At 40.5% G+C, this 25,458-nt stretch overlaps 1 protein-coding gene across 1 annotated transcript; it reads right to left on the minus strand.

Annotated features, from left to right (window-relative positions):
• Positions 1-723: 723 nt before the first annotated feature.
• Positions 724-25,154, minus strand: LOC131256709 (putative glucose-6-phosphate 1-epimerase). Its single transcript, XM_058257712.1, has 9 exons — positions 24,927-25,154; positions 23,489-23,563; positions 21,632-21,688; positions 21,379-21,539; positions 21,054-21,194; positions 7,535-7,637; positions 7,341-7,440; positions 2,111-2,352; positions 724-1,062 (listed from the first exon to the last, which is right to left on the minus strand). Exons 1-8 carry the CDS (start codon positions 25,041-25,043, stop codon positions 2,141-2,143), a joined length of 966 nt encoding a protein of 321 aa, XP_058113695.1. The 5' UTR covers positions 25,044-25,154; the 3' UTR covers positions 724-1,062; positions 2,111-2,140.
• Between the last annotated feature and the right edge of the window lie 304 nt (positions 25,155-25,458).

Below are 25,458 nucleotides of genomic sequence, written 5' to 3' on the forward strand. Positions count from 1 at the left end.
AAACTCAGTTTGCTAGGCTGTATCATTACTGCTATATAACCCACCATGTGGACTAACCATGTTGACAGCATTCACCAGCACAATCTATATTCTTTTGCACCATCTGGACCGTCTAATAGACAGGGTACATCCTACAGCCTGAAAACCTTGTAAAGTGGATGATCCTAACGGTTGAATCGACTGCTTAATGTTTGGATGTTCAGTAAGGAACTACATAGTTAATTCCTCTTATTAACATGGGTCAAGCTCAGAGAGGCCTTGAGAATTGAGAATAATCAAAATGCGTAGTTTGTTTGAGGCCAACAGGATTCCATACATGTTGAGCCCACTTTGACGCAACATGCAGCTATACCCTGATCTGCTGTTTAAAAGTGGACCATGGTCAATGAATAAACAGAACAGCAAGATCCTCACATCCTGAATCAAACTAAAAAACACATCGGGGATCATAAATAAAGGAGGTTTTTCCAATCAATCAAACAGACATCAACCTCCATTCATGTCTGGAGATTTCTACAATCCAGAACCAAACCATGAGCCGTTGCACATGTACAGAATCTTGCACCTCAGCAAGGGCAAAGGAAAAAAAAAAACCCTTCGACGACCATCCTGCCCATCTGTGACAAGGAGAGAGAGAGAGAGAGAGACTATTTCACCAATCATCACAGGTATCCGATATATTCATACCTCTAACAATTTCATCAATATCCAAGACGTAGAATATTCAAGAAACCAAAGCATTTTGATTGGAATTTCAGAATTCTGACCATCAGATGACTACAGAAGCAGGCATATAAAACGACCCACCCTAACACATCTTTCAACAAAGAGACCTAATCACAAACACATTCACACAGGTCCAACCCTTAAAAACCGTATTTCTCATTTCTTGTAGATATACAAAAACAGGTTCAGACTCTCTCCTTTTGCCAAATAATGCTCAAGGAAAGCATGGTTTATTTGACAGAATTCTGCTTTGGATTCGCTTGGCCCATGAGGGAGAAAGAACGGGTAGAGTTCACTGATGAGAGCATATGATCCGATGATGCACAACAAGCGTGCCTGAAAAAATCCAGATTAGAGCTTTCATTTAGTGCTTTAAGTAAAATATAGAAAGGAAAAAATTACATGGTAGGAAGGTTCATATTCAAAAGCACCAGATGCATCAAGTGTCATCAAATGCTTCCAAATAAAAGACAAAATAGCAAGTACAAATGACATTTTCACCTTTTGTCAGAGAAAACTGGCAGTCTGGTGTTTTAGGGTGTTGTTTGGATGTTCCCAATATCATTGGCCCATTGATAATGCAGTGGAACAGACAACCATCCATTCTGCCAAGCACCTAGCCAGTTTGAAAATCGGCTTTGGCAGGAACCATATCTGTTGGAAACAAAGCCATATTGGGTCCATACTGGCAGATGGATGAGCTATATTGTTCATGGCCAGAACTGGTGCATGGTGGATGATACGTACTGGTTTCGGATGCTAGCCAGCATGGTAACCAGAAATGCATTGGTAAGATATGACATGAATATTGGGCGGATATACTTTTGCCTACATGCCTTTTTCAGAGAATTTCAAACTAAAAACATTTCAAAAGAGTTCAGGCAAGTTCAGATATCAATTGAAGAGGACTTCAAGATACAAAACTGAGGCTTTGCAAACCCAACAGTGAAATCTTAACATCTCGTAGTGGCCGAAAGAATTGAAATACAGGAGGCAGTCCACATTCAACTGAAAAGGTACAAAGATTGGTGGAGATTCTGGGTCATGCTGCCACCTCCAGTGGGAGGCACCACACCAATGGTCTGTATTGTCAAAGTATGCACCCCACTGGTCAGAATTGAAACCCACATATACTGTTGAAAGCCCTTGAATACTCGGCTCAAGTATCCTATAATTCCTCTCATTTAAGTGCAACCTGTAGGCTATGTTTAAAATTATCATAAATGCATAAGGCCGATAAATATAACTGCCTTCCCTTTCCTTACAAAGGAAAACCCGAAAAAAGACGAAAATCTTCCAAGCAGAAATCTAGAAAGCATAGTGGTTGCCTGACTATAATATTGCATCAATGAAACTAGAAAAACTAAGGCTGAGATTTAAAAACCTGTACTGGATGCACCAATTGACGGGTCTTTCAGCCATGGAGAACCCTTTGAGGATCCAATTGCCCACTACAGTAACTGGAAGGAACAGCACACAGTTCTTGTCTTCCTTTCCATTCCTCACCAGGTTTCAAAGTGATAGGCTTCTCAACAGCTGCAGCCTCCACACACAACATATGCTTGTAATCATCATCACCCAAATCAGGTATGGCCTTCGCCTTCCTGTCCCAAGGATTCCATACGACTGCAGGAAACACCAACAAACCGTTGAGGTATGTCAATTTATGTTAAGTATTTACAAGAAGTAGCAAGGAATTATAGCCCAAGACTATACACGTGGATGGGGGATGCCCTGGATTGACGCTCGCTCTTGATACAAATGAAAACGTCAAGGGCTGTGTTCACCTCGTCTAGAACAAGGTGATTGATTTGTATGTGGTAAGCAGAAGGCATAAATCTTCATGTCAAATATTGTGTGCATGTTTTAGATATGGGGCATGACATGCTTAACAAATGCTTTGATGACAGTTTGAAATTCACCATAGAGATTTCTCTTTCCTAAGAGGCATCACAGTCCTTGGTCTTGCTTAATTTTCAGTTCACATTAGAGAAGATTTAGCCATGCTTACTGACATTGATGGGGACATCACGCGCACAGGCACGCTCTCCCCTACGCACGTACGCAAGGAGGAGGGCCCCACCATCAATCTGGATTGATGACGACATCCAAGGAAGGCCTCCTAGTTAGAGGCTGCGTTTTAGTTCATTGAAGTGGACCCAATCGTCATATGAATCCCACCATGGGTTCTCATGATCGTGGCCCACTGTTCTAAATAATCGAGTACTTTGGGTTTTGCTTATTATTGTTATTAGGAATATCATGGACGGTTTAGATTACTTTGATTAGTTGTTATTTTTTATTACTTTGTATCCAAGTAATAGGGTGCGCACATGGCGCGAGATTTGGGGTATAAGATTTTATTATAAATAGGCAGCCCCTGTAGTCTTTTTTTCTCATTGATGATTAAAATAAAATTTCTGCGTTTTCCTACTTTTGTCTGAGTTGTGAAAACCTAATTGGGTGTGAAACCCTCCCTTCTTCGAAGGGCTACTATCGTGGTGCGAAGCCAAACCCATCCCAAACCGCCCCCATCTCCTATCATCCATATTCATCTTTTTCTACAGTCATCCAACCTTTAAATCCACCGTTATTTTACTGTCAACCCTCCTCTACAGCAGATTTTCAGAATCTGGCCCTACAGGAGGGTTGAAACTTTAGTGGAGCACCATGCATGGACCGGACGTTGGATCGGGCTGAAATTTGGTGGGTGTGTGGCCCAGCTCTAGCCGACTAGACCCAAGGTGACGTTTTCGGGGCTCGTGGGCCCCATACACGTGCGGACAGCCATTAGCGCACGTGCGTCAAGCCTTGCACGCTGTCCACCCGTGCAGACTGGTTACATGTCTTCTATCTCCTCTCTTTCACTCCTCTCTCGCCTGATTTTCCTAACCCTAACCTTATATTGTCCTAAATCCCCAATTTCTATTCTCTTTTCTTCAACCCTAGGATTTCCTGAATTGAACCTGTGAATCCCTTGGATTGGGGAAATATTTTTGTGCATGTGTGGATGAATTTACTCTCCTTTGAGCATTGTTTGGCCTATAATTTTAATGATCCAGCCCTAGCATGTGTAGGCCTGGACCCGCATAGATTCTCCTTGTTGAGTGCTTGACGTTATGTGGAATGTAGAATTTTATGTGATTGTTTCTGAATTAATATGATCTAAAGGATGGAATCTCACATATCATATTTAAATTTTCCTGTCCTGCATCAAATTTGGTATCAAAGCTTAGGGTTTTTATAGGGGAATGAGTGTGGCGGAATACATTGAAAAATTCGAATAGTACTTGACTCCGTGTGTAGTTGATGAGGATCCCGTATTCACTCTTGCTCGATTCAAGACGGGCCTCCATTCTGACATTAGGAGAAAATTGCTCGCCAAGGACATAGAGACTCTTGAACAGATGTATCAAGTAGTGTCGGAGGTTGAGCAATACCTTAAAGCATCTGTGGGAAGGCGGTTTGAGTCTCGTGATTCTTACGCTAAGGCCAACCTTCTGGGGTAAACCTGGCACTGGATATCAGTATAAGCCTTCCAGTAGCTCTCAGTCTAGGCCTAATGATGATAAGGGTAAAGAAGTTATTGGATCTGGCTCGCGCAGAAGTGAGGCGACTAGGTGTTTTAGGTGTCAGGGGTTTGGTCACTTTGCCTACCAGTGTGGCACGAAAGAGGGCACCAAGGTGTTCCTTATTGAGGAGCAAGCAGAAGTGCCCCCAGAAAATAACAGTGAGGAGGAAAAATATGAGCCAGCAGAAGCCCCTAAAGGAAGCGCAAGGGTCCGCGACCCTTGCGGTTATGCATTGCGCCTTTGCACAAGCAAAGAATACCGACGATTGGCGCAGCAACACCATCTCCGATACTAACACAAAATGCGGTGATAAGAGCTGCGAGATGATCGTGGATAGCGATGGTTGTGTCAACGTGGCATTAACCGGCACTGTGAGCCATCTGGGCTTGAAACTTGAAGCCCATACTCAACCCTATAGAGTGTCTTGGGTTGATGAAACTTTCATTCCAATCTCGCACCGTGGTCTTGTTCTTATTTAGTTTGGATCATATAAAGACACGTTTTGGTGTGATATTGTTTCTATTCAGTTTGGGATGTATAAACCTAGGAAGCCTATTGAGCTTTGTCCTTATGTCCCTGTCCCATAGGCCATCAGAGTCTGCAGAGTCCTTTGCACATCACATTTATTCATTACATCAAGAAATTAGGCAAAAGATCAATACTAGTAATGAACGTTATAAAATTTCTACAGACCAACATAAATGTTTCAAGGAATTCAATGTAAGGGACTGTGACGGTCCGCATCAGGCCCAAATGATACCCTCAGGGAGTTGTTCATAAATTACATGCGCGTATCGCTGGACCATTTAAAATTATAAAACGAAACGGTCTCAATGCGTATGTGGTAGATCTTCCACCTTCCATGGGAATTAGTTCCACATTCAATATGGAGGATCTAGTTGTTTTTCAGGGGACCACTAATACATTGTCTGGCCCTTCGCCCAACCATCCTGATTCTCCAGACTTGTTCTTTGATCCATGGCCTCTTCTCGACCCTTCTTCCTATCCTCTACCTACTATACCCACCCTTCTCACACCTAGAGAGGAGATAGAGGATATCCTGGACCATCATATAGTATCGACGTCAGACGGTGGATTTCAAAAGTTCCTGGTCAAGTGGAAGTTACGCCCAGCTTCAGACAGTACGTAGCTCACTGAGGATGAGCTTCAAAGACTTGATCCTGACATCTTAGAGCAGTTCATGAGTTTTGTTTCGCCAGTGGTGAAATCTTCACAGCCAGGGAGAGTTGATGGGTACATCACGCGCACACGCACGCCCCCTACACACGTACGCAAGGAGGAGGGCCCCACCATTGATCTGGATCGATGACGGCGTTCAGGGAGGGCCTCCTAGTTAGATGATTGCGTTTTGGTTCATTGGAGTGGACCCGATCGTCATGTGAATCCCACAATGGGTTCTCATGATCGTGGCCTACTATTCTAAATAATCTAGTACTTTAGGTTTTGCTTATTATTGTTATTAGGAATATCATGGATAGTTTAAATTGCTTTAATTAGTTGTTATTTTTTATTAATTCGTCTCCAAGTAATAAAGTGCACACATGTTGCGAGCTTTTGGGTATATGATTTTATTTTAAATAGGCACCTCTTGTAGTTTTTTTTTTTTCTCATTGATGATTGAAATAAAATTTCTGTGTTTTCCTGCTTTTCTCAGAGTTGTGAAAACCTAATAAGGTGCGAAACCCTCCCTTCTTCGAAGGGCTACTACCGTAATACGAAGACACACCCATCCCAAACCACCCCCATCTCTTACCATCCATATTCACCTTTTTCTACAGTCATCTAACCTTCAAATCCACCGTTATTTTGCTGCCAACCCTCCTCCACAGCAGATTTCCAGAATCTGGCCCTTCAAGAGGGCTAAAACTTCGGCGGAGCACCACGCATGGATCGGACGTCGGATCGGGCTGAAATTTGGTAGGTGCGGCCCAGCCTTGGCCGACCAGACCCAAGGTGACATTTTTGGGGTTCGTGGGCCCCACACACGTGCAGAAAGCCATTAGCGCACGTGCGTTAGGCCATGCACGCAATCCACACGTGCGAACTAATTACATGTCTTCTCTCTCCTCTCTTTCACTCATCTCACCTGATTTCCCTAACCCTAACCCTAGATTGTCCTAAATCCCCAATTTCTATTCTCTTTTCTTCAACCCTAGGGTTTCCCGAATTGAACATGTGAATCCCTTGGATTGAGGAAATATTTCTGTGCATGTGTGGATGAATTTACTTTCCTTTGAGCATTGTTCGGTTTATAATTTTAATTGATCTAGCCCTAACATGTGTATGCCTGGACCCGCATATATTCCCCTTGTTGAGTGCTTGATGTTATGTGGGATGTGGAATTTTGTGTGATTGTTTCTGAACTAGTATGATCTAAAGCCTAGAATCTCGCATATCATATTTAAATTTTCATGTCCTGCATTAGACATTGTTGCCACTGCATGCTCTATACTTTTAACTGTTCGTAAATTCTCCTTTTTGGGTAATGCACAATAGTGATCCTGAAGTGCATTGTTGGGCATGACTGTCCTAGCATGTGACTAGGGTTTGGTAAACATATATTAATGGGCTCCCTACTATTCTTTGCAGTCAACAACTTGAGCATGTCCCTCAATGCCAAACTGCAGTGTCTAAGTATATTACCAGACACAAGGGAACTCCATGTGTATGTGTGCGTCTCATGCTCTTAGTGGTTTGTCTAAGCAACTGCCTTTCATGACTGTCCTCTGCTTGCCTTCCATTTGGGTTAGTTGGGCTGGGGTTAGTGCTGGGTGGGACAGTTTGGAATGTGTGTGTTATCAATGTGAACCTCTACCATGTCCAGTTCCTGAGCCTGTGTAAAAGAGGAAGACTGATGCCTGGTAGGCAGCCGATAGTAAAACTTGCCAATCAACCATTTAAAAGCTAACCCCAAATTGATGGGAGAACGACAAAGCTAATGATGATAAAGATGACAATGATGATGAAGAGAAAGAAAAAGAAAAAGAAAAAAAAAGGGAGGTAGGCATGCCCAGAACTCACCAGCATCCGGAAGTCCATCTTTCCTCAAAACAAATGTGCGCTTCTTCTCATGATCCAGAATCGCAATTTTGGTTGGTGTGCTGACATATATCTTGTCAACCTTTTAACAAAAGAAGAAGACGAAGAAGTACAAAAGGTATATGAGTAATAATTAGTGAAAGAAAATGACAACATCCACATAGATCCATACTCACTTCTGATTCAAATGTTATTGCATCTCCTTGCTCAGTGAATCGCTTCTTGTCCTCTAGATTATCTAGATAATCAAGAGTCTCCAGTCCTTCTACCCGCACTTCACTGAACATAAATAACTAAAATTAATGCCTGAAAGACTGTATGTACTAATGTACATTTAGAAACTGCATCGTATCATACCAAAATGAGGATACGATGCTTGTTCCATGAGACATCAACAGAGACTGTTATGTTTTGGGTGAGTAATGAAGAGCTTATAAATTTAGGAGTTGTTTGGATGCCTGTAAAGTTTTAAGTTGTAAACACTACACCTTAAAAAAGTTTCAGGAGTAAACTATTTACAGCTATTCTGTTTGGCTTTTAAGTGGTAATCTGTTTACTGGAAAATTAATTGTGTTTGGCTAACTTGTAAAGTGTTTAAACGTATAAAGTAGGTATTCACACCACATAGAGCTTGAGGCAGTAAATCCTGCCAAAATCAGTAAATTACACAAAAAGGATTTGATTTTTGGGGCCCTAGGAGAGCATCAAAACATGCATATACTTGACGGATTGGATATCCTACACCCATCATAGTGGGCCCCAAATGCAATCTGGAAGTTTGTAATGGTGGGCGTCCCATCCTTCCCTCTCATGAGGTCCATTTGATTATCAATCAAGCAGTTTTTTTTTAGGCCATAAAAGAGCATCAAGGGAAGCACATGATAGAAGGATTGGAAATACTGTAAAAATTATGGTGGGCCCCACACACCACAAGTATGTATCAACACTGTGTTCTATTATGACTCTACCTGTAATCTGAAACATGGCTTTTTGCCAGATTTCAGATTACAGCTAAAGGCTGTAATGCGTTTTCAGCCTGTAAAGCCTTTACAAGCAAATGCAGGTATCTGAACAGCCCCTGCAATCTGATTACCTGTATCCTTTTACAACTTAAGGATTTTACAGGCATCCAAATGACCCCTTAGGATTCTGAACCATTAGCAAATTCACTATTGGTTGGTCACTAATTACACTAAGCAATGATGCCCAGATATTTTATATGCTGAAGTATAGGATCACATGTTGATACCGATGTCAATACCAGATACAATGTGGAAGCTACAATCCAGAATGATCTTTCTCACTGTGTTTTATATGGGCAAAAGATATTATTTTTGTGAAATATAACAGCAATTTCATTAAAAACATGCTAAAACCGTTGTGGAACTACAAAACAAACAACCTATGCACAAAATTTAAATCACAAGAATTCAGACTTGTGAAGCCCACCCCAAAACCTCAACTTCCCCTGCCGTCCTACCAATATTTTGGAAGCAGAGACTATTTCTTTCCCTCCAAAGCCCCCAAAGAAATATCATACCCACTAACCTCCAAACCATCCTCCCATATTTCCCGACCCCTCCACCAAGCAAAGCCAAAACGTAGACCTAGACTCTTAGAAAACTCACTTCATATTAAAAAAACCAAGGTCATCCTACCAAACCTTTCGAGCAAAAGGACACTATGAAAAGGGGGAAAAACAACCAAAAGAGGAAACAAATTACACTATGGGGTCATTCAGATGTGCTGAAGTACGATTTGAAGTAGTCTTCTGAGGAAGTCAAAGTTACGGTGCTTGGATAATTCTTTGGCAGTGGAACCCTACTTCTGGGTGAACTACTTCCACAAAAATACAGAAGTCAATGTCTCACCAAAAATACCTCCCTCTCTCCACAAACTTTTGAGAGCCCTATGATGGAGGCTCATTTCTCTCCCACCACAATGCAACATCGAAGGTGGGGCCCACATGATAGACCATACATACAAATGATCGGGCCTTCCCTAATATATTCAATGCAAATGGTTGGAACTTTTCTGATATGATCAATATGGACCGCTATTTTCTAAGCGATTTAGGACAGGATCTTCCAATCAAGTGATTTTTTTAGGGATGGGCACAAAGGTGGGCCCATCACGTTGACGGAAATCTCTTCTTGCTCAATCTCTCAGTCCAGTCACCATCTGAGGACTCAGGTGGCAGGATGGTCTTGGCATGAAGTTTGCAACCAAACAGAAGTCATGAAACCACTTCTAGGAAGCTTTTCTTCCAAGAAACCGAAGTTCGATTGAGGAGTACTTCCCCTAAGATCCTACTTCCAAAGACAGATCCATCCTCTCAGCTTTCCTGGGCTAATGTTGTTCTGTTTTGGGTTGGCAACCTTGTTGGTTGTCTCTGTTTCTTGTTGTATAGGTTCCTTTTCTTTTCTCCCTTTTTCCTTTTTGTTTTTACCTCTGTTTTCACCCTCCCAGGGCCCCTGTGTTTTGTGTTCTGTTGTTTTCTTTCAATAATATTCATCCTTTAAAAAAAAAAAAAAGATCCTACTTCCAAACATCCAAACAACCACCTAAGGGAACATATTTCCCAGGAAAATATTAGAGCACCACAATCCTACTCACAGAAGAGATAGAGCTTTCATATTAATGTCACTACAAAGTACAACCCATGAACTCCTTTCCATAATTGTTTGGACCTCAACTAGGGGTGGCAATGAGCCATGTGGCCCAGGCAGCTTGACCTTGTTAGACGGTCCAGGGCAAGGTGGCAAGGCGCCCCTAAAATTTGGGCGGAGAACTGGAGCCAAGACACTGATGAATGGCCCAAGTGGGCCAGCCGGGCCTCTTGGCCCAGTCCAAACATCAACTAGGCCATCGTCATATACAAAGAATGGACATTTTAAAGACACTTATTGGTGGTTCCCCTTCAATGTACATGTGTAGTTTACAGACGCTCGTTCGATCCACCGTTTTGTTTCAATGGTCCAAACAATTTATATGAAGGGACTCATCATGGATGGAGAATATCACATAATTTCTTAAACTGGAATATTTACAACTTGGATCATTCACATCCTTTTCTTATAGGGACTTTCCCGCGTACTAGGGACAGGGCCAAGTTAGGGCCAACCCAGGCCCATTGCTACACCCAGCAGCATAGAGTAAAAAGCTAATGTTCAAGGATCCACTATCTCTTTGTTTAGCAAAGCTACAATTTAGCTCATAATTCCTTCCGCAATACGTGAATCCTAGTTTGTTATTTAAAAAACTTTCAATTCCTTCCTTTTGAGGCAAGAGGTTCTAGCAATCCTTTTACCTAGCTGGATAGAAAAAGTAATTATTTTATTCGCATTCCAGTCTTTTCTGACACCCCCAATGCCAGCATTTCCACAAGTACGTATGAAATATCCTCCATAATTCAACTTCGACATCCCCAGAGGTGGACAACTCCACATGCTTTGCTCAATTCTATATCATTTCTCACATATGAATATTTTATTTCTTACTTTGGTTCATATTCATGAATTTGCCCTTAAAAATTCATGTGATAAGGCCCATCTTGCTGTCAGCTCTATGCCTATAGATTCTTTTACTTACCATCAAAGATTCATTGGTTCCTTTCTCTCCCTTTTTGTTTTTTTTCTTCCCACATTCACCCTTAGATAGCAAAGAGAAGCAGGAGACAAAGAATCTCACCTTTTGACACAAATAGACCCGATTCCAAGTTTTGAAGATCTCAGCCACCACGCCAAGTAAGACTCACAACAGATCAAAGAGACTGAGGCGATCACCCTAAAAGAATGCAGCTTGGCAGTTGACAAATCAAGATGATTAACCATTCCACTTCAGATACCAATGTTGGAGATTATCTAGGGTTAGAGTTTTATCTGCCATGGACTTCCAACAAAATTAGGTAACTCAAGGAAGAATCAGATGGCCTCAAATGAGATGGGTGAAAATGATTTGAATGAAAAACCACCATTAAACTTTACCAATTTGAAAAAAGAAAAGAAAAGAAAAAAAAAGACACCCTTTTCCAAATCCATTGATCCTCCTCCTCTGGTCATGAATACCACACTGCCAGTCTTCCTCCTCACTGAATTCTGATCATGTTACAAAGTCCTTTCCAAGGCTCAAGTGGGCCCACTGCGATCATAGTGGACTATTGGATAGGAGGGGTTGCTTTGGATTGCACATGGCCCCAAATCACCCTGATAGGATGATCAAAACCATCAGATTAAGGGCTTGCAACCATCACATGGTAAGACTGTTTTACAAAGACATGTTTTTAAGGCCCGCAATTAGATGGTTCTGAAAGCCCAATCAGGGTTTTGGGGTAATGTTCAGTCCACAATGGACTCCTCCTATCCAATGGTTGTTTATAATGGCCCACCTGAGTCCTATAGTGGAATTTGCACTAAATATAGTAATGGGATATATGTAAATATAATTTAAAGAATATCCCACTGTATCAGTTTGTTGTTTTCATTATCTTTTATAGGGATAGGGATGGCAATGGTAGCCCAGCCATCGTTCCCTAGGCCCTGGCTCTGATCAGACTGAAAAGGCCCAGGCAAGCCAGGTCTTTAATGAAAAGAGTTAAATGATCGAAGCTGGAAAACATTCCAATCTAAGATTTTTTTCACCCCAGATATCCTCAATCCATGATGTGTTCCGCGTATAATGTTTAGGATCTTAAAAACAAAACCCTGGATTTAACAAGTGTTATTACAGTACACATTTACATTGAATGAGAACCACTAACAAGTGTCTTTAAACCATTCATTCTTTCCATATAATGATGGCGCACCCAACCGACATCGGACCTAAATTTCCAGCCCATGCACAGCCCTTGAGCCAAGTTTTGGGACCCTGGCCCTAGTCATACATCGCCAAGCTGTCTATGCTGGGCCAGGTAGCCTGGCCAATTTCCACGCCTAATTTTTGAATTCATAGTAATTCTATCATAAAACTAAATTGATGGCAAACCTATATCCAAATCTATGTTAGATTGTGGGAAATCCATTATCCTATCCCTTCCCTTACCCATGCCCATATCTGAGCTGATGGGGACATCATGCGCACGCACGCCGCCCCCTACGCATGTACGGAAGGAGAGGGAGGGCCCCACCGTCGATCTGGCTCGATGAAAACATCCAAGGAGAACCTCCTAGTTAGAAGATGAAGTTGTAATTCAAAAGAGTGGGCCCGATAGTCAAGAAAAGCCCATCATGGGATCTCATAATCGTGGCCCACTAGTCGGATTGATTTCATATTTTCGATTTTGCTTATTTCTATTATTTAGAACATCATGAACGCTTTAGATTTCTTTGATTGGTTTTTATTTTAGTTTACTTCATCACCAAGTAATAGGTTGTGCACATAGCGTGAGTTTTGGGGTATAGGGTTTTCCCTATAAATAGGCACCCCTTGTAGTTCTTTTGATTCATTCAAGCTTAATAAAAATTCCTGCTTTATTTTTCTGCTCTCTTAGTGAGATGTGGAAGAATTCAAAAGTGGGTGCATAGCCCTCACTTTTCGAAGGGCTAACTACGTGGTGTGAAGCTACATCTATCTCCTCCGTCCCCACCCTCTCTCATCTATATATCTCATCTTTTATCATCATTATTGCTTTAAATTTTTCAGCTTTTGCAGTTATTCATTCCCCTACAGCCAGTTTTCAGAATCTGGACCAATAGGAGGGCTGAAAATTCGGCAGAGCACTACGCCTCGACCTTACGTCGGATTGTCGTCAAATTTGGAGGGATTGGAGGTCTCCCATAGCCGACCAAGGCCTATGTGTCACTTTGGGGAGACAGCCTTCCATCACACGTGCGGCCAGCCCACCCGTGCACATGAGTTAGCTCCGGGACACCATCTACGCGCAGGAGCTTTCTTCGGGTCAGGTTTTTCTCTGATTTTCTTCTTTTCATTCATATTTCCTAAACTCTAGCTTTAGTTTGCATTAGCCCTAATTTATTTGTCCTTTTTTTTCACCCTAGGGTTCCTTGAATTGAGATTGGAGAATCCCTTGGATTAGGGACTGTTAGCTATGCATGAGTGGTTGATTTCTATTTCCCTTTGAGATCGTTTGGCTTATAATTTTTATTGGTCCAGTCCTAGCCTGTGTAGGCCTGGACCAGCATAGGTTCCCCTTTAATTGAATGTTTGGATTTCATATGGGATGTGGAATTTGTGTAATTATTTCTGAATTGGTATGATCTAAGCTTGAAATCTTGCATATCATATTTAAATCTCATGTCCTGCAACAAATTTGGTATCAGAGCTTAGGGTTCTTATAGGGGAATATATTACTTGTTTAGGGTTAGTTTGTTTGAGTCCTTCATGCATCCAGTCCATCACATGTAGCTTTTAGGAGTCCATAGTCCCTGATATTAGTTGTTGAAACTTCTGTTAGTAGGGAGTTAGCAATTCACATTGTTGTAACTTTCTGTTATTCCCTTATTTTGTCAAGTATATTGCTGGATTTTAGTAATACTGCATAGTTCCCTCATATAGAGTCTCATAGGATCATTTAGTCTCATATAGTCGTCGTAAAAAGTCCTTAGGTGGAGTTAGCAAGTTGTACGCCCACACGTACGAGTCATGGTTTTGGCTAGCACCCTACACTAAACATGGAACAACTACTAGAGTCACTAAATAAGCTGTCCCAGCAGATCGAGTCTTGGGGTAAGCACTTAGAACAAAGTATAAATCAACGCCTTGACCAAATAGAGGCCTCTCTCAGGACAAACCACACCATTAGGGAAGATGGCCAATCTCAGGCAGGTGGCCAAGAGGATGGACCAATGAATAGAGGTGGCCAAGGAATCAGTTATAGGCGTGCACCCATGCACCCACCCCATGAGGGACATCAAAACCACTATTTTGAGGGGTACAACATGTGCGGCCTTGTAGATGGAGAGAGTGCACCAAAGGCTAGTGTAGAGTTACCCATTGAGGCCATTCCGATAGTGAATGAGTTACGTGATGTTTTTCCTGATGATCTACTGGATGAGTCTCCCCCTAGGAGGGATATAGAGCACACCAGAACATGGGACACTATAATACTTACAGCCGAGTTTGTGTTTAATAGTTCCGTCGATAGGTACACGGGTCTCAGTCCTTATGAAGTCGTTACTGGTTATAAACCTGGAAAACCTATTGATCTTGTCCCTATGTCACTGTCCCATCGGCCGTCAGAGCCTGCAGAGTCTCTTGCGCATCACATTCATTCATGGCATCAAGAAATTAAGCAGAAGATCACTACTAGTAATGAACATTATAAATTTTCTATAGACCAGCATAAACGTTTCAAAGAATTCAATATTGAGGACTCTGTGATGGTCCGCATCAAGCCCGAGCAATATCCTCCGAGGGCCATTCGTAAGTTCCACGCATGTAGCGCTGGACCCTTCAAAATTATAAAACGAAACGGTCTCAATGTGTATGAGGTAGATCTTCCACCTTCCATGGGAATTAGTTCCACATTCAATGTGGAAGATCTAGTTACTTTTCAGGAGACCATCGATACTTTGTCTGGCCCTTTGCCTACCCATCTTGATTCCCCAGATTTATCCCTTGATCCATGGCCCGCTCCCAACCCTTCTTCTCAGCCTCTACGTCCTGTACCTACCCCTTCTGATCCATCTTTCCAGCCTCTAAGTCTCGTACCTACCCGTCCCGACCCATTTTCTCAGCCTCCACCTCCCATACTTACCATTCCCGACCCATTTTTCCAGCCTCTGCGTTCCATACCCACCCGTCCCGACCCATTTTCTCAGCCTCTACCTCTCATATCTACTCTTCCTGACCTTTCTTCCCAGTCTCTGCCTCTCATACCTAACCTTCACACACCCAGAGAGGAAATAGAGGATATCCTGAACCATCGGATAGTTTCAACGTCGGACGGCGAGTTTTAGAAGTACCTGGTTAAAGGGAAGTCACGTCCAGCTTCAGACAGCACGTAGCTCACTGAGGAGGAGCTTCAGAGACTTTATCGTAACATCCTGGAGCAGTTCAGGAGTTTTATTTCGCCAGTGGCAAAATCTTTGCAGCCGGAGAGAACTGATGGGGACATCACGCGCACGCACGCCGCCCCCTTCGCACGTACGGAAGGAGAGGAAGGGCCCCACCGTCGATCTAGCTCAATGACGACATCCAAGGAGGGCTTCCTGGTTAGAAGATGAAATTGTGATTCAAAAGAGTGGGCCCGATAGTAAAAAAAAGCCCATCATGGGATCTCATAATTGTGGCCCACTAGTCGGATTAATTTCATATTTCAGGTTTTGTTTATTTATATTATTTAGAACATCATGAATGCTTTAGATTTCTTTGATTGGTTTTTATTTTAGTTTACTTCATCGCCAAGTAATAGGTTGCGCACATAGCATGAGTTTTGGGGTATAGAATTTTCCCTATAAATAGGCACCCCTTATAGTTCTTTTGATTCATTCAAGCTTAATAAAAATTTCTGCTTTATTTTTCTGTTCTCTTAATGAGTTGTGCAAGAATTCAAAAGTGAGTGTGAAGCCCTCCCTTTTCGAAGGGCTAACTACATGGTGTGAAGCCACATCTATCTCCTCCGTCCCTACCCTCTCCCATTTATATATCTCATCTTTTATCATCATTATTGCTCTAAATTTTTCAGCTTTTGCAGCTATTCATTTTCCTACAGCCAATTTCCAGAATCTAGACCTATAGGAGGGCTGAAACTTCGACGGAGCACTACACCTCAACCTTACGTCAGATCGTCGTCAAACTTGGAGGGATTGGAGGTCTCCCCTAGCCGATCAAGGCCTAGGTGTTACTTTGGGGAGGCGGGCTTCCATCACACGTGCAGCCAGCCCATCAGCACACGAGCGTCAGCCCCGGGTCACCATCTACGCGCAAGAGCTTTCTCCAGGTCAGGTTTTCCTCTTTTCATTCCTATTTCCTAAACTCTAGCCTTAGTTTGCATTAACCCTAATTTATTTGCCCTTTTTTTTTTCACCATAGGGTTCCTTGAATTGAGATTGGGGAATCCTTTGGATTAGGGACTGTTAGCTATGCATGAGTGGTTGATTTCTATTTCCCTTTGAGATCGTTTGGCTTATAATTTTTATTGGTCCAGTCCTAGCCTGTGTAGGCCTGGACCCGCATAGGTTCCCCTTTAATTGAATGTTTGGATTTTCATGTGGGATGTGGAATTTGTGTAATTGTTTCTGAATTGGTATGATCTAAGCCTGAAATCTTGCATATCATATTTAAATCTCATGTCCTGCATCATGGGCATCCTAGATTTGTAAATACAATTTAAACAAATCCTACTGTATCAATGTAGCAGGGTTAGAACTCCCAGTAATTCTACTGTGATTCTGAAGTACTAGTTGGGATTACAGGTGCATGAAGCAAAGTGGCAACAGGTTTGGGTATGGGAACGGGGAAGCTTTTGTTTTAAAATGTTAGCATGCATAACAACTAGGAAGCAGGAACAAGAGAGAGTTTGAAGCACAACCACATGGGAGCAACACCTGGTTAGAAGGATCGTGCAATTAAGTTTGGGATACCTACATGCAAATCATTATTCAAGATTTTGGGAAATCCATCATTGCATCACACCTCTCCTTACACATATAATGCGGGGGCACACTCAGGGTGAGCCTGTGGGATGCAGGGGCATACTCGGGGCGGGCAGCCCGTGGAACCTATGAATTTGGAGCCCATGAGGAGGGTTCGGCTGAAGACCGAAACCATGGATTTGGGGCCTGGGCTATGAGATAATGGGATTGATTCGCCATGCTCTATCAGTTCGAGCTTTTAAAGCAAGTGGTTAATTGTCCTACATCAACATACCTGGGCATCATATATTCACAAGTCCTTTTCTAATGTTTATCCTTGGTATCCACCAAGTAACTTATCATACTGACCAGCTTTTCTCATGAAAAGTTTTATGTGGACACGCATACAATGCAAGTGCTGCCATCTATTGCTATAATAGCCATTGAGCCTCTCCATGTTGCTTCTTTTTGTCTCCACCTTAATTTTTTTTCTATCCTGTTACTGCTGGCTCACCACCACAGTCTACAGCCAACGGGAAGAGGACTTTTGTAATAACTAGAAAGAAAACTAAGGGCTCGGTTATTTAGTGTTTTGGCTAACCACAATCAATCAAGGTTTAGTCCAGGCATATTTAGTAAGTCTCTTGCACAAACAATTATAAAATAGGTTGTTCGTTAATCTTTAATGAACTTAAATTTAAAGCAGGTACTGATCTTGTTAAATTTAAAGCAGGTACTGATCAGTTCAGCAAGCACATAATCAGTAGACCATAACCGATTGCCTGTCCCCATAATTTTTTACATGAACATTACAACCGTCATATACTGTGTGCCTTCTCGCTAGCACCCCCAAAGGTAGTCTGGTACTTTAGACAACTTTTTTTGTAGGTAAGCAGGGCAGGAACCCAACATCTCAATGTTGAAATGCACATGTCTGCCATTGAACTAGGGGCCTGAACCTTACTTTAGAAAACTTGTCCATAGCAATAATCAATTCCCCGCTAAACAGGCAATTTGCTAAAGAAAAAAAGGAAAAAAAGGAAAAAAAAAACAAAAAAAAACCATAATGTTCCAAAATTCTTGTGTTTCTAGGATCTTATTCTCATAATAAGCATGGCCATCCACACCTTTTCTCCTGTTTGCATAGAGGCCAGTTATCTTGTCCACACAAAATGTAACCTGGGATTGTAAAGCATCAGCACCACCAGACCTAGGAATAGATGGCTTCACGTACTTATAATACTAATCCAGTGCAATATAAGTTTGAGTCTCTAATGTCCCTTACCTGTGTGGCACTAGGCCATGCATGCAACTTAAAAGAATCAAAACAGCTGCCTAGCTAGTGAATACTGACATACAATTTGCCATAAGATGAGTGCAGTTTTATTCATAAAAAAGAAATGACATAGTTTTGCAACATACAAATAGCTTGGATCACTAAAACATGGCCCCAGTCGAACAATCTGAAACTTGAAAGGTGTGCAAACTTTCGTCCCGTGCATTCTATAATACCCCATATCCAGAACAACAGTACTCTCTCTTAAACTAGAAGGTCTACCTACTACCTTGCTAGTTGTTTGATACTTATGCTGAAGTGATATCTCCAACACAGGATTATTTTTTTTTAATGGGCAATGAAAATTCTTTGTGAAAGAAAGGAAAGAAATAAAGGGAGAAGGCCACAGCAGCCAGCACTACAGATCTACTAGAAGTGCAACATATAAAGACGGCACCTACACCACAATCTCAGAGAAAACCGATATCTCCATTGCAGTTCATCATTTCAAAATTTCCTCAATCCAATTCTCAACAAGGGGGGAAAAAAAAACATATGAGAATATTCATACGCTACAAATGAGAAGTGGACGATTGCAAGAGGAATGTGGTGTTGGGGTTGCTTAAGACAGATTCCAGCGAGTAGTGTGAAATGGAAAGAATTCCTTGGAGTGGTAACATTAAAATTAAGGCAGATTTGCAGGAAAAGATTTGTTTGGAGAGAAAATTGGATTTGGGTGCAGAAATTGAGATTAACAAGCGTGTGGTACCAGAAACCTAGTCGATGAGTTTTTGCTAATTAAAATTGCTTTCTCTTGTTTATATTACTTGGAATCTGTGAAATAAAGTTACTAATCCATATTTTGCATGTTTTGCATGCTCAATCATGGATTATGACTTCCACTTTTGAATTTGGGGAAAATGGGAGAATATGGGAAAAATCCAAAAAAAATTTGATATCAACTATTTAATTTGCAATTAGAGTGTGGAAAAATCATATGAGTGCTTAGAGGATGACCTACAGATTGACAAAACTTTTTGGATTTTTTGAAAAAACCAAAAATATATTTTTTTTTAATTAAAAATATGAAAAATAAATAAATATTTTGAAAAAAAAAAATTTACATTGCCAAAGTTGTTTATGCCTTAAATTTATGTATTTATAACTGTAAAATGATCTTAACATTAGCCACACTCATTTATTTATTTTCATAAATAAATTTACTTTTCTAAAAAAATTATAAAAATTAATTTAGCTTCCGAATGTATTGGTTGTGTTTTCATGCATGTCTTCTATGATTTAAATTATATGAACTAATTAGTTGCATCACTTTTGTCAAAAGGCACATAGTTTAGAACCCTATACAAAGGAAACTTATCATGTGTACTTGCTTTTTTTGATATTTTGAGTTCTAAGGGGTATTAATGTCTTTTTCAATCTTTCAGGAAAAACTTTGTCTTTTTTAACATCCCCTGAAGTTTCATTGAAAAATCAAACAATTTCCCAATGTTTCCCAAAAACAGCAATACATTATGCGATATTTCCATGCGATGCCCGATATGTTTGATATGTTTCTGTATCCCAAGGGTGTGATACATGCGTCGATATGATACTAAAAGCACTGGTGAAGAAATGGAAAGAATTCCTATGAGAATGGTATTGTGGTGGCTCAAGGCAGATTGCAAGATGTACTAGTGAAATGGAAAGAACTCCTAGAAGTGATTACATTAAAAATTTTATGTGAGTTCAAGTCAAAAGTAACCTTAATTGCCAACCCCTTTACATGTTCCAATTTGAATAATGTGGTCCAGATAATAGGTCATTTGCATTTCAGGGTACTATTTTTGCAAGGTCTGTGGACTGTTAAGTAATGAAAAATGAATGCAAATCAAGAAAGAAGGGGACTAGGTATTATGAGTTTGGGTGCAATAAATGGTGTGAAGTCTAATCCTTCATTTCCAGGTAAGTAAGATGAGGTTCTTGCCATATAAGTGCTCTAAAAATTTCCCCGAACTTGATTGCTTGGATGCAAAAGGAATGCTGGCTGGTTGTGTTTGCATGTTAGTGTTGAGGCACTTACACTTTAAGTGAGCCATTATCATAGTTGCTTCCAGAGCCTAAATACAAGAGTTGATGTCTACTGGACAGCCAACCACAAAACTCTTTGCCTATCTACTGTTTAAAAGCCAACTATAAATTGCTTGAAGAAGGGCTATGATGATGATGACGATGAGAACAGCAATGTTGATGATGATAGTCTTGCATAAAAAACAAACAGGAGATCCCAGTGGGAAGAAAAAGGGCTAACCAAGAATTTTATCCTCGCCAAGAATCGCAGGAGATTCACGTAAAAGTGCATTCTTTTTTCTTTTCTTTTTCTTCCTATCAGTGCATTCATAACCAATAACAACCTAGAAATCCCACAACTACATTGTACTTCTGTTTTAACTTCATCCACAGAGGACAGTAAAACGAATTTTGCATTTGCAAAAAATCCATTTATCATTAATAAATAATAGTAAAAGATCCAGCATGTATGCTGATAGATATTTGCTCTCATTGAAGCTTTGTCTAGAGAGGAAATTGGCCTCCTATGAGTCTCTAAGGCAACACATATATTTGTAGTACTATTACTGAATAATAATACAGGGAACAAAATGACGTTCTCAGTGGAGATACAAAGACTATGAATATGCAGTGAATAGTCCTTGATAATAAATGCAAATATCATGCCAAGCATAGTCATAGTTATTCATAATAAACATATATAAATGAGGTGAATTCAATAAATTGGCACTATGAAGTACCCATTAAAAAAGGTGAAAAGAGTTCACCAAGCAAAGCCAGCAAAGATAAACCAAGCTCAGATTGAATCAACCAACATACCTGATATCAGAAACAGAGAAATAAGTATGATATGCGAAGGTGAAAGAAAACGGCTTTCCATCTGTGTTGGTATTTCGTATGCGGGATATCAACATCAGATCTCCACTGGGACTCAGACTTACCCGTAGACGAAACTCATAACTGTAAATGACAGCAAAATACCATATTGATTAAGCCAATTAAGGTACCATGTTTATTGTATATATTCTAATAGCATCTACCTTCGTATTAAATTATGTAATCAAACACAAACACGACACCTGTCCAGATTATAGTAATGCGAACAAAAGAAGATATGATGATGTCCATTTGCTAATCAGTGTACCAGTGGGGCCAGATTTTCATATCTTCTTCAGATGGCTTGAGAATTAAATCAACAAAAGCCTTATTGGAGCTATTTGTCGGGAAAGGTGGTGGATCGGTGTCAATGCTCCAAATCCTGTTCCTTGCAAACCCATGTTGTTCAAGAGATCCATGACTAGAGAACTGCATTTGCAGAGCATTTATTTTGGTGTAACATTAAGAAAATCAAAGGAGAATTAAAAGAGAAGCACATGCATGAATAAACCAAAACATACTTGAGGAAAGCATATTGGAATCCCTCCACGTATGGCTTTTGGAGGCTTGAAAATAGCCTACACAAAGCAAGAAAAAATCCAAGAAATAATTAACATAACAAGTGAAAGATACTATATAGATATACTGCCCAGATAAGATACTGATAGGCACACAGATATAGGGGATGGAATAAGAAATTCTAGCATATGGACACCTACCAGTATCTCATTTGTAACATGATATTCACATTTTATAAATTGTAGTCAAAACTATTACTTTTCCAATTAATCATTAGTTTTGTTGACTGAAGTATCTTTTACAATGACACCTGGATATCTGTATAGGCCTGGAGGATCAATATCCAGATGATACAATATGAATACAGCCATACAGGTAAGCAATGTGGCAGGATACGCCATGGATTTGTTTTGATTCCGTTTAGTATAAACTTTGGAGTATAATTTCTATAACGCATTATCATTATCATTGTGGGTTACCAATTACACAGTGGAGACATGTTGGGACTTGGGACTTGTGTAGTAAGACAGCATCGGCCAACCAGGTGTATTATTCTAAAAATAGCAATAAGACTCGATCAGTTGAATCTATCCCCTCTCGATGACACCATATACTTCTAGTTATTTAGTTACACACTTACTAGAAATGAATATTCAAAGTACATGAAAAGTCAGCCTTCTACTAATGCTCTTGCTTCCTCTTCCACAACCCCTTTGTGGGTTGAAGTACAGCTAGTCTCATTTCCCAAAATTCTGCTCCATGGGTCACTAACTCAGGAGCATTTGATCATATGACTGGTGGGTCAAGTGTATCTTCTATTCAGGACAAATACGTTTCTAATTCTTCTGTTATTTTAACTAATAGCATATCATCTAAAGTATATGGCTTGGGTACTACGGTTCATCCCAACTCTTCCATCTCTTGGTCCTGTGTCCTCCATGCACCTAAATTTCCTTTAATGTCCATTAGTAAACTTACAAAATTTCCCAATTGTCTTGTAACATTTTATCCTACCTGTTGTGTGTTTCAAGATCTAAGGACAAAAAGGAGATTTGTGAGGGATATGATGGCGATCTCTATTATCTGAACTGGGAACTGGCTGGAGCTGCTTTGCAGACAAGAACGTCGCCCCATCAATGGAATTGTCCATTAGGCCACCCCTCCTGAATAATCTAAAAGGTGATGTTCCTTTGCTGCTTTTTATGTCAGTATTAGGGTGTGAGGTTTGTGAGATAAGCAGAAGCCACATTTGCAACACAGGTGGATGAGTGTGGTCCAATTTCTTTAGTCCATTTTAAATTTACAGACTGATTCAGGTTCCAAGTTCTTAAATAAAATAAAATAAAATAAAACATTTTAGACAAGTATCCAAGAACTACTTTGCTTACTTAATGAAAGATAGATTTGAATTGTTTTCCAGTTTTGTTGCAAGTATCCAAGAACTACTTTGCTTACTTAATGAAAGAGATTTGAATTGTTTTCCAGTTTTGTTGGAATTTTTCTATTGAATCTTTTTGTTGAATTTGAATTGACTGATCTAGACCATCCACCATGTAGGTCCCATCTTTGATTGCCTGTCTCTTTCAAAATGATCACTTTGGTTATGTGATCATAAACATCCATTCAATGACTAAGGAAATGGATGGTGCATATTGATTGTACTACAAGTGGTCTGATCATTTGATTTGGACCACCCACAGGTAGGGTCATGGAGGGTGCAGTTGTCAAGCCAAAAACTGGATGCAAACTACCAATTTGATATCAGTAAAGAGGCACTATCACTTTCATAGAAAAACTAACAAACATACGGGTCCATTAGTGAGATAGACCTAGAAAAATATGAAAACGTTGCTTGATACCTTACTACTCATGAAAAGCAGTTCTTCCCCATGGTCGTTCTTCCAAGAAGTCACTTGACCCCCATACAAACACACCTACAACCAGTGAAAGGGCATGAGAATGGATAACCTTTTTTTTCTCGAGAAGTATGCTATTGTATCCACCAGTATCCAAATATAGGCAAGTACACAAGATTTCATAGGGAATGTAGCTCAATTAAAATTCATTGGGTAATAATCGTACAATGTTTGACAAGAAAAATATACATTTGAACCAACCCATACATTTTTTATACACATGCCCATAAAAGAAATCAATCATCAAGAAGCAAGAGGTTTGCTAGAATATATCACAACATATCGCAATGCGATACATTGGGACTTCAGCCTTTGGATTCGGATCATCTTCCAATGTTCCAAACCAACAGTTATATGATGATTCTCGCTTAGTGTGGTTGCCGATATTTGTTGAATGGGTTGCAATAGACATCAAGAATGCCAAAATCAGCCAATTAGGTGAGACATCAAACAGTCCATAACACAGATCTTTGCCTAGATTTATTAATTTTTGAGGAAATTGTATATGCCAATATGTGACCAAAATCATTTAGAGAAAATCAGCAGAGATGCAACAGTAACTTTTTTTACAACTTAAATATAAAAGAACAGCTCTATAAAACGCACCCAAGAAAATAACAACAGGCCCCGATTTTCAGTAGGGGTGCCTGTGGTTCAGTGATCCAAACCATTGATACATCAGATCTGTTCTGCATGATCCATGCAACAAAAACCTATTCGATTGGAAGATCTGGTCCATTGAGTCCTCAAACCGCTGAATATAGACTGCCACTGCATTTTTCTTCGATGACCATTTCTCAAGCCACCAATTGAAGGGTTAGGAATTCCGCAATGGGGCTTGTTGTTGCATGGATCATGCAGAGAGGGACCCACCACGTCAACGGTTTGGATCCATTGAATCTTGACCCATTGAACATAGACCGTCGCTGCATTTTTCTTTCATAACGATTTCTCAAGCTACTGGCTGGTTACGAATTTTCACAGATGAAGATTCTTGATTCATGGATCATCCACAGAAGGACCCATCACATCAACGGTTTGGATAGGCGAAGAAGGGCCCCACTTGTACGAATGAAAGCGCAAAGTACAACAGATATTAACACCAAACAAAAGAGATTTGAACAGAAAAATCCCACAAGACGAGAATTGCAATAGAAATCCACAGATCGCCTTCGGATTCACCGAAAAAGACCATGAGAAGACAACGTATTTACAGCGTCGGATACAAGAAAAAGCCGATCAGCGGAAAACCAAACCGATCGAGTAGGAACAGAGTCCGAAGCCCGCCGGTTCCGGCGGGAAGATTTCTCGGCCAGCCGTGTAATTCTTCAATCCGAACAGGGGAAAAATCGAAAAAAAAAATGGAGAATCGAGCATATACCTCGGCAGAGGAACCACGGGCCTCTCTCAAGACGATCTTGTCGAGGCCATTGATGCCCTTGCACAGCTCGACTGCAACCTTCTCTCCAGACATCGTCGTCTTCATCCCTTCTCTCATTTCACCATCGCCATCTCCCAAAACCCTAATTACAAATGAAATTGAAATGAAATGAGAGACGGAATCGTATTCGCTTTTCAAGAACTGAAGCTCTGTTGGTATAAATAGGCTGAAGACGGTAGAGAATTACCGGATGTTGAGATGGAGAGGATGTGGAGAAATAGGAACACTTTTACACTCTGGCGGACTTTTGCTGGTTGATACACATGCACTGATGAATTACACACCTATCATATAATTGAAAAAAATCAAGCCGTCTAAGAAGTTATTCTCTCCTCAGTTGAACGTAGAATGAAAATTTTTTATTTGAATTTATTCTACGGTTGAGATCAAAGAAGCACTAGTCCGACGGCAACTAGCATGTATTAGTGGATCAAAGGTTAAGATCGTTCAAGCATTCTGACTTGTGATGATG

Source organism: Magnolia sinica, chromosome 9 (assembly GCF_029962835.1).
Source record: "Magnolia sinica isolate HGM2019 chromosome 9, MsV1, whole genome shotgun sequence".
NCBI classification, from domain to species: Eukaryota; Viridiplantae; Streptophyta; class Magnoliopsida; order Magnoliales; family Magnoliaceae; genus Magnolia; species Magnolia sinica.

Excerpts from the sequence above, each read along its gene's own strand:
- LOC131256709 (XM_058257712.1), bottom strand. The coding sequence starts at position 25,043 with ATGAGAGAAGGGATGAAGACGACGATGTCTGGAGAGAAGGTTGCAGTC. Across the intron at positions 21,195-21,378 it reads ATGAAAATCTGGCCCCACTG|TTATGAGTTTCGTCTACGGG; the intron begins GTACACTGATTA and ends TGTCATTTACAG. Across the intron at positions 7,638-21,053 it reads TTCTCTGTTTCTGATATCAG|TGAAGTGCGGGTAGAAGGAC; the intron begins GTATGTTGGTTG and ends ATTTATGTTCAG.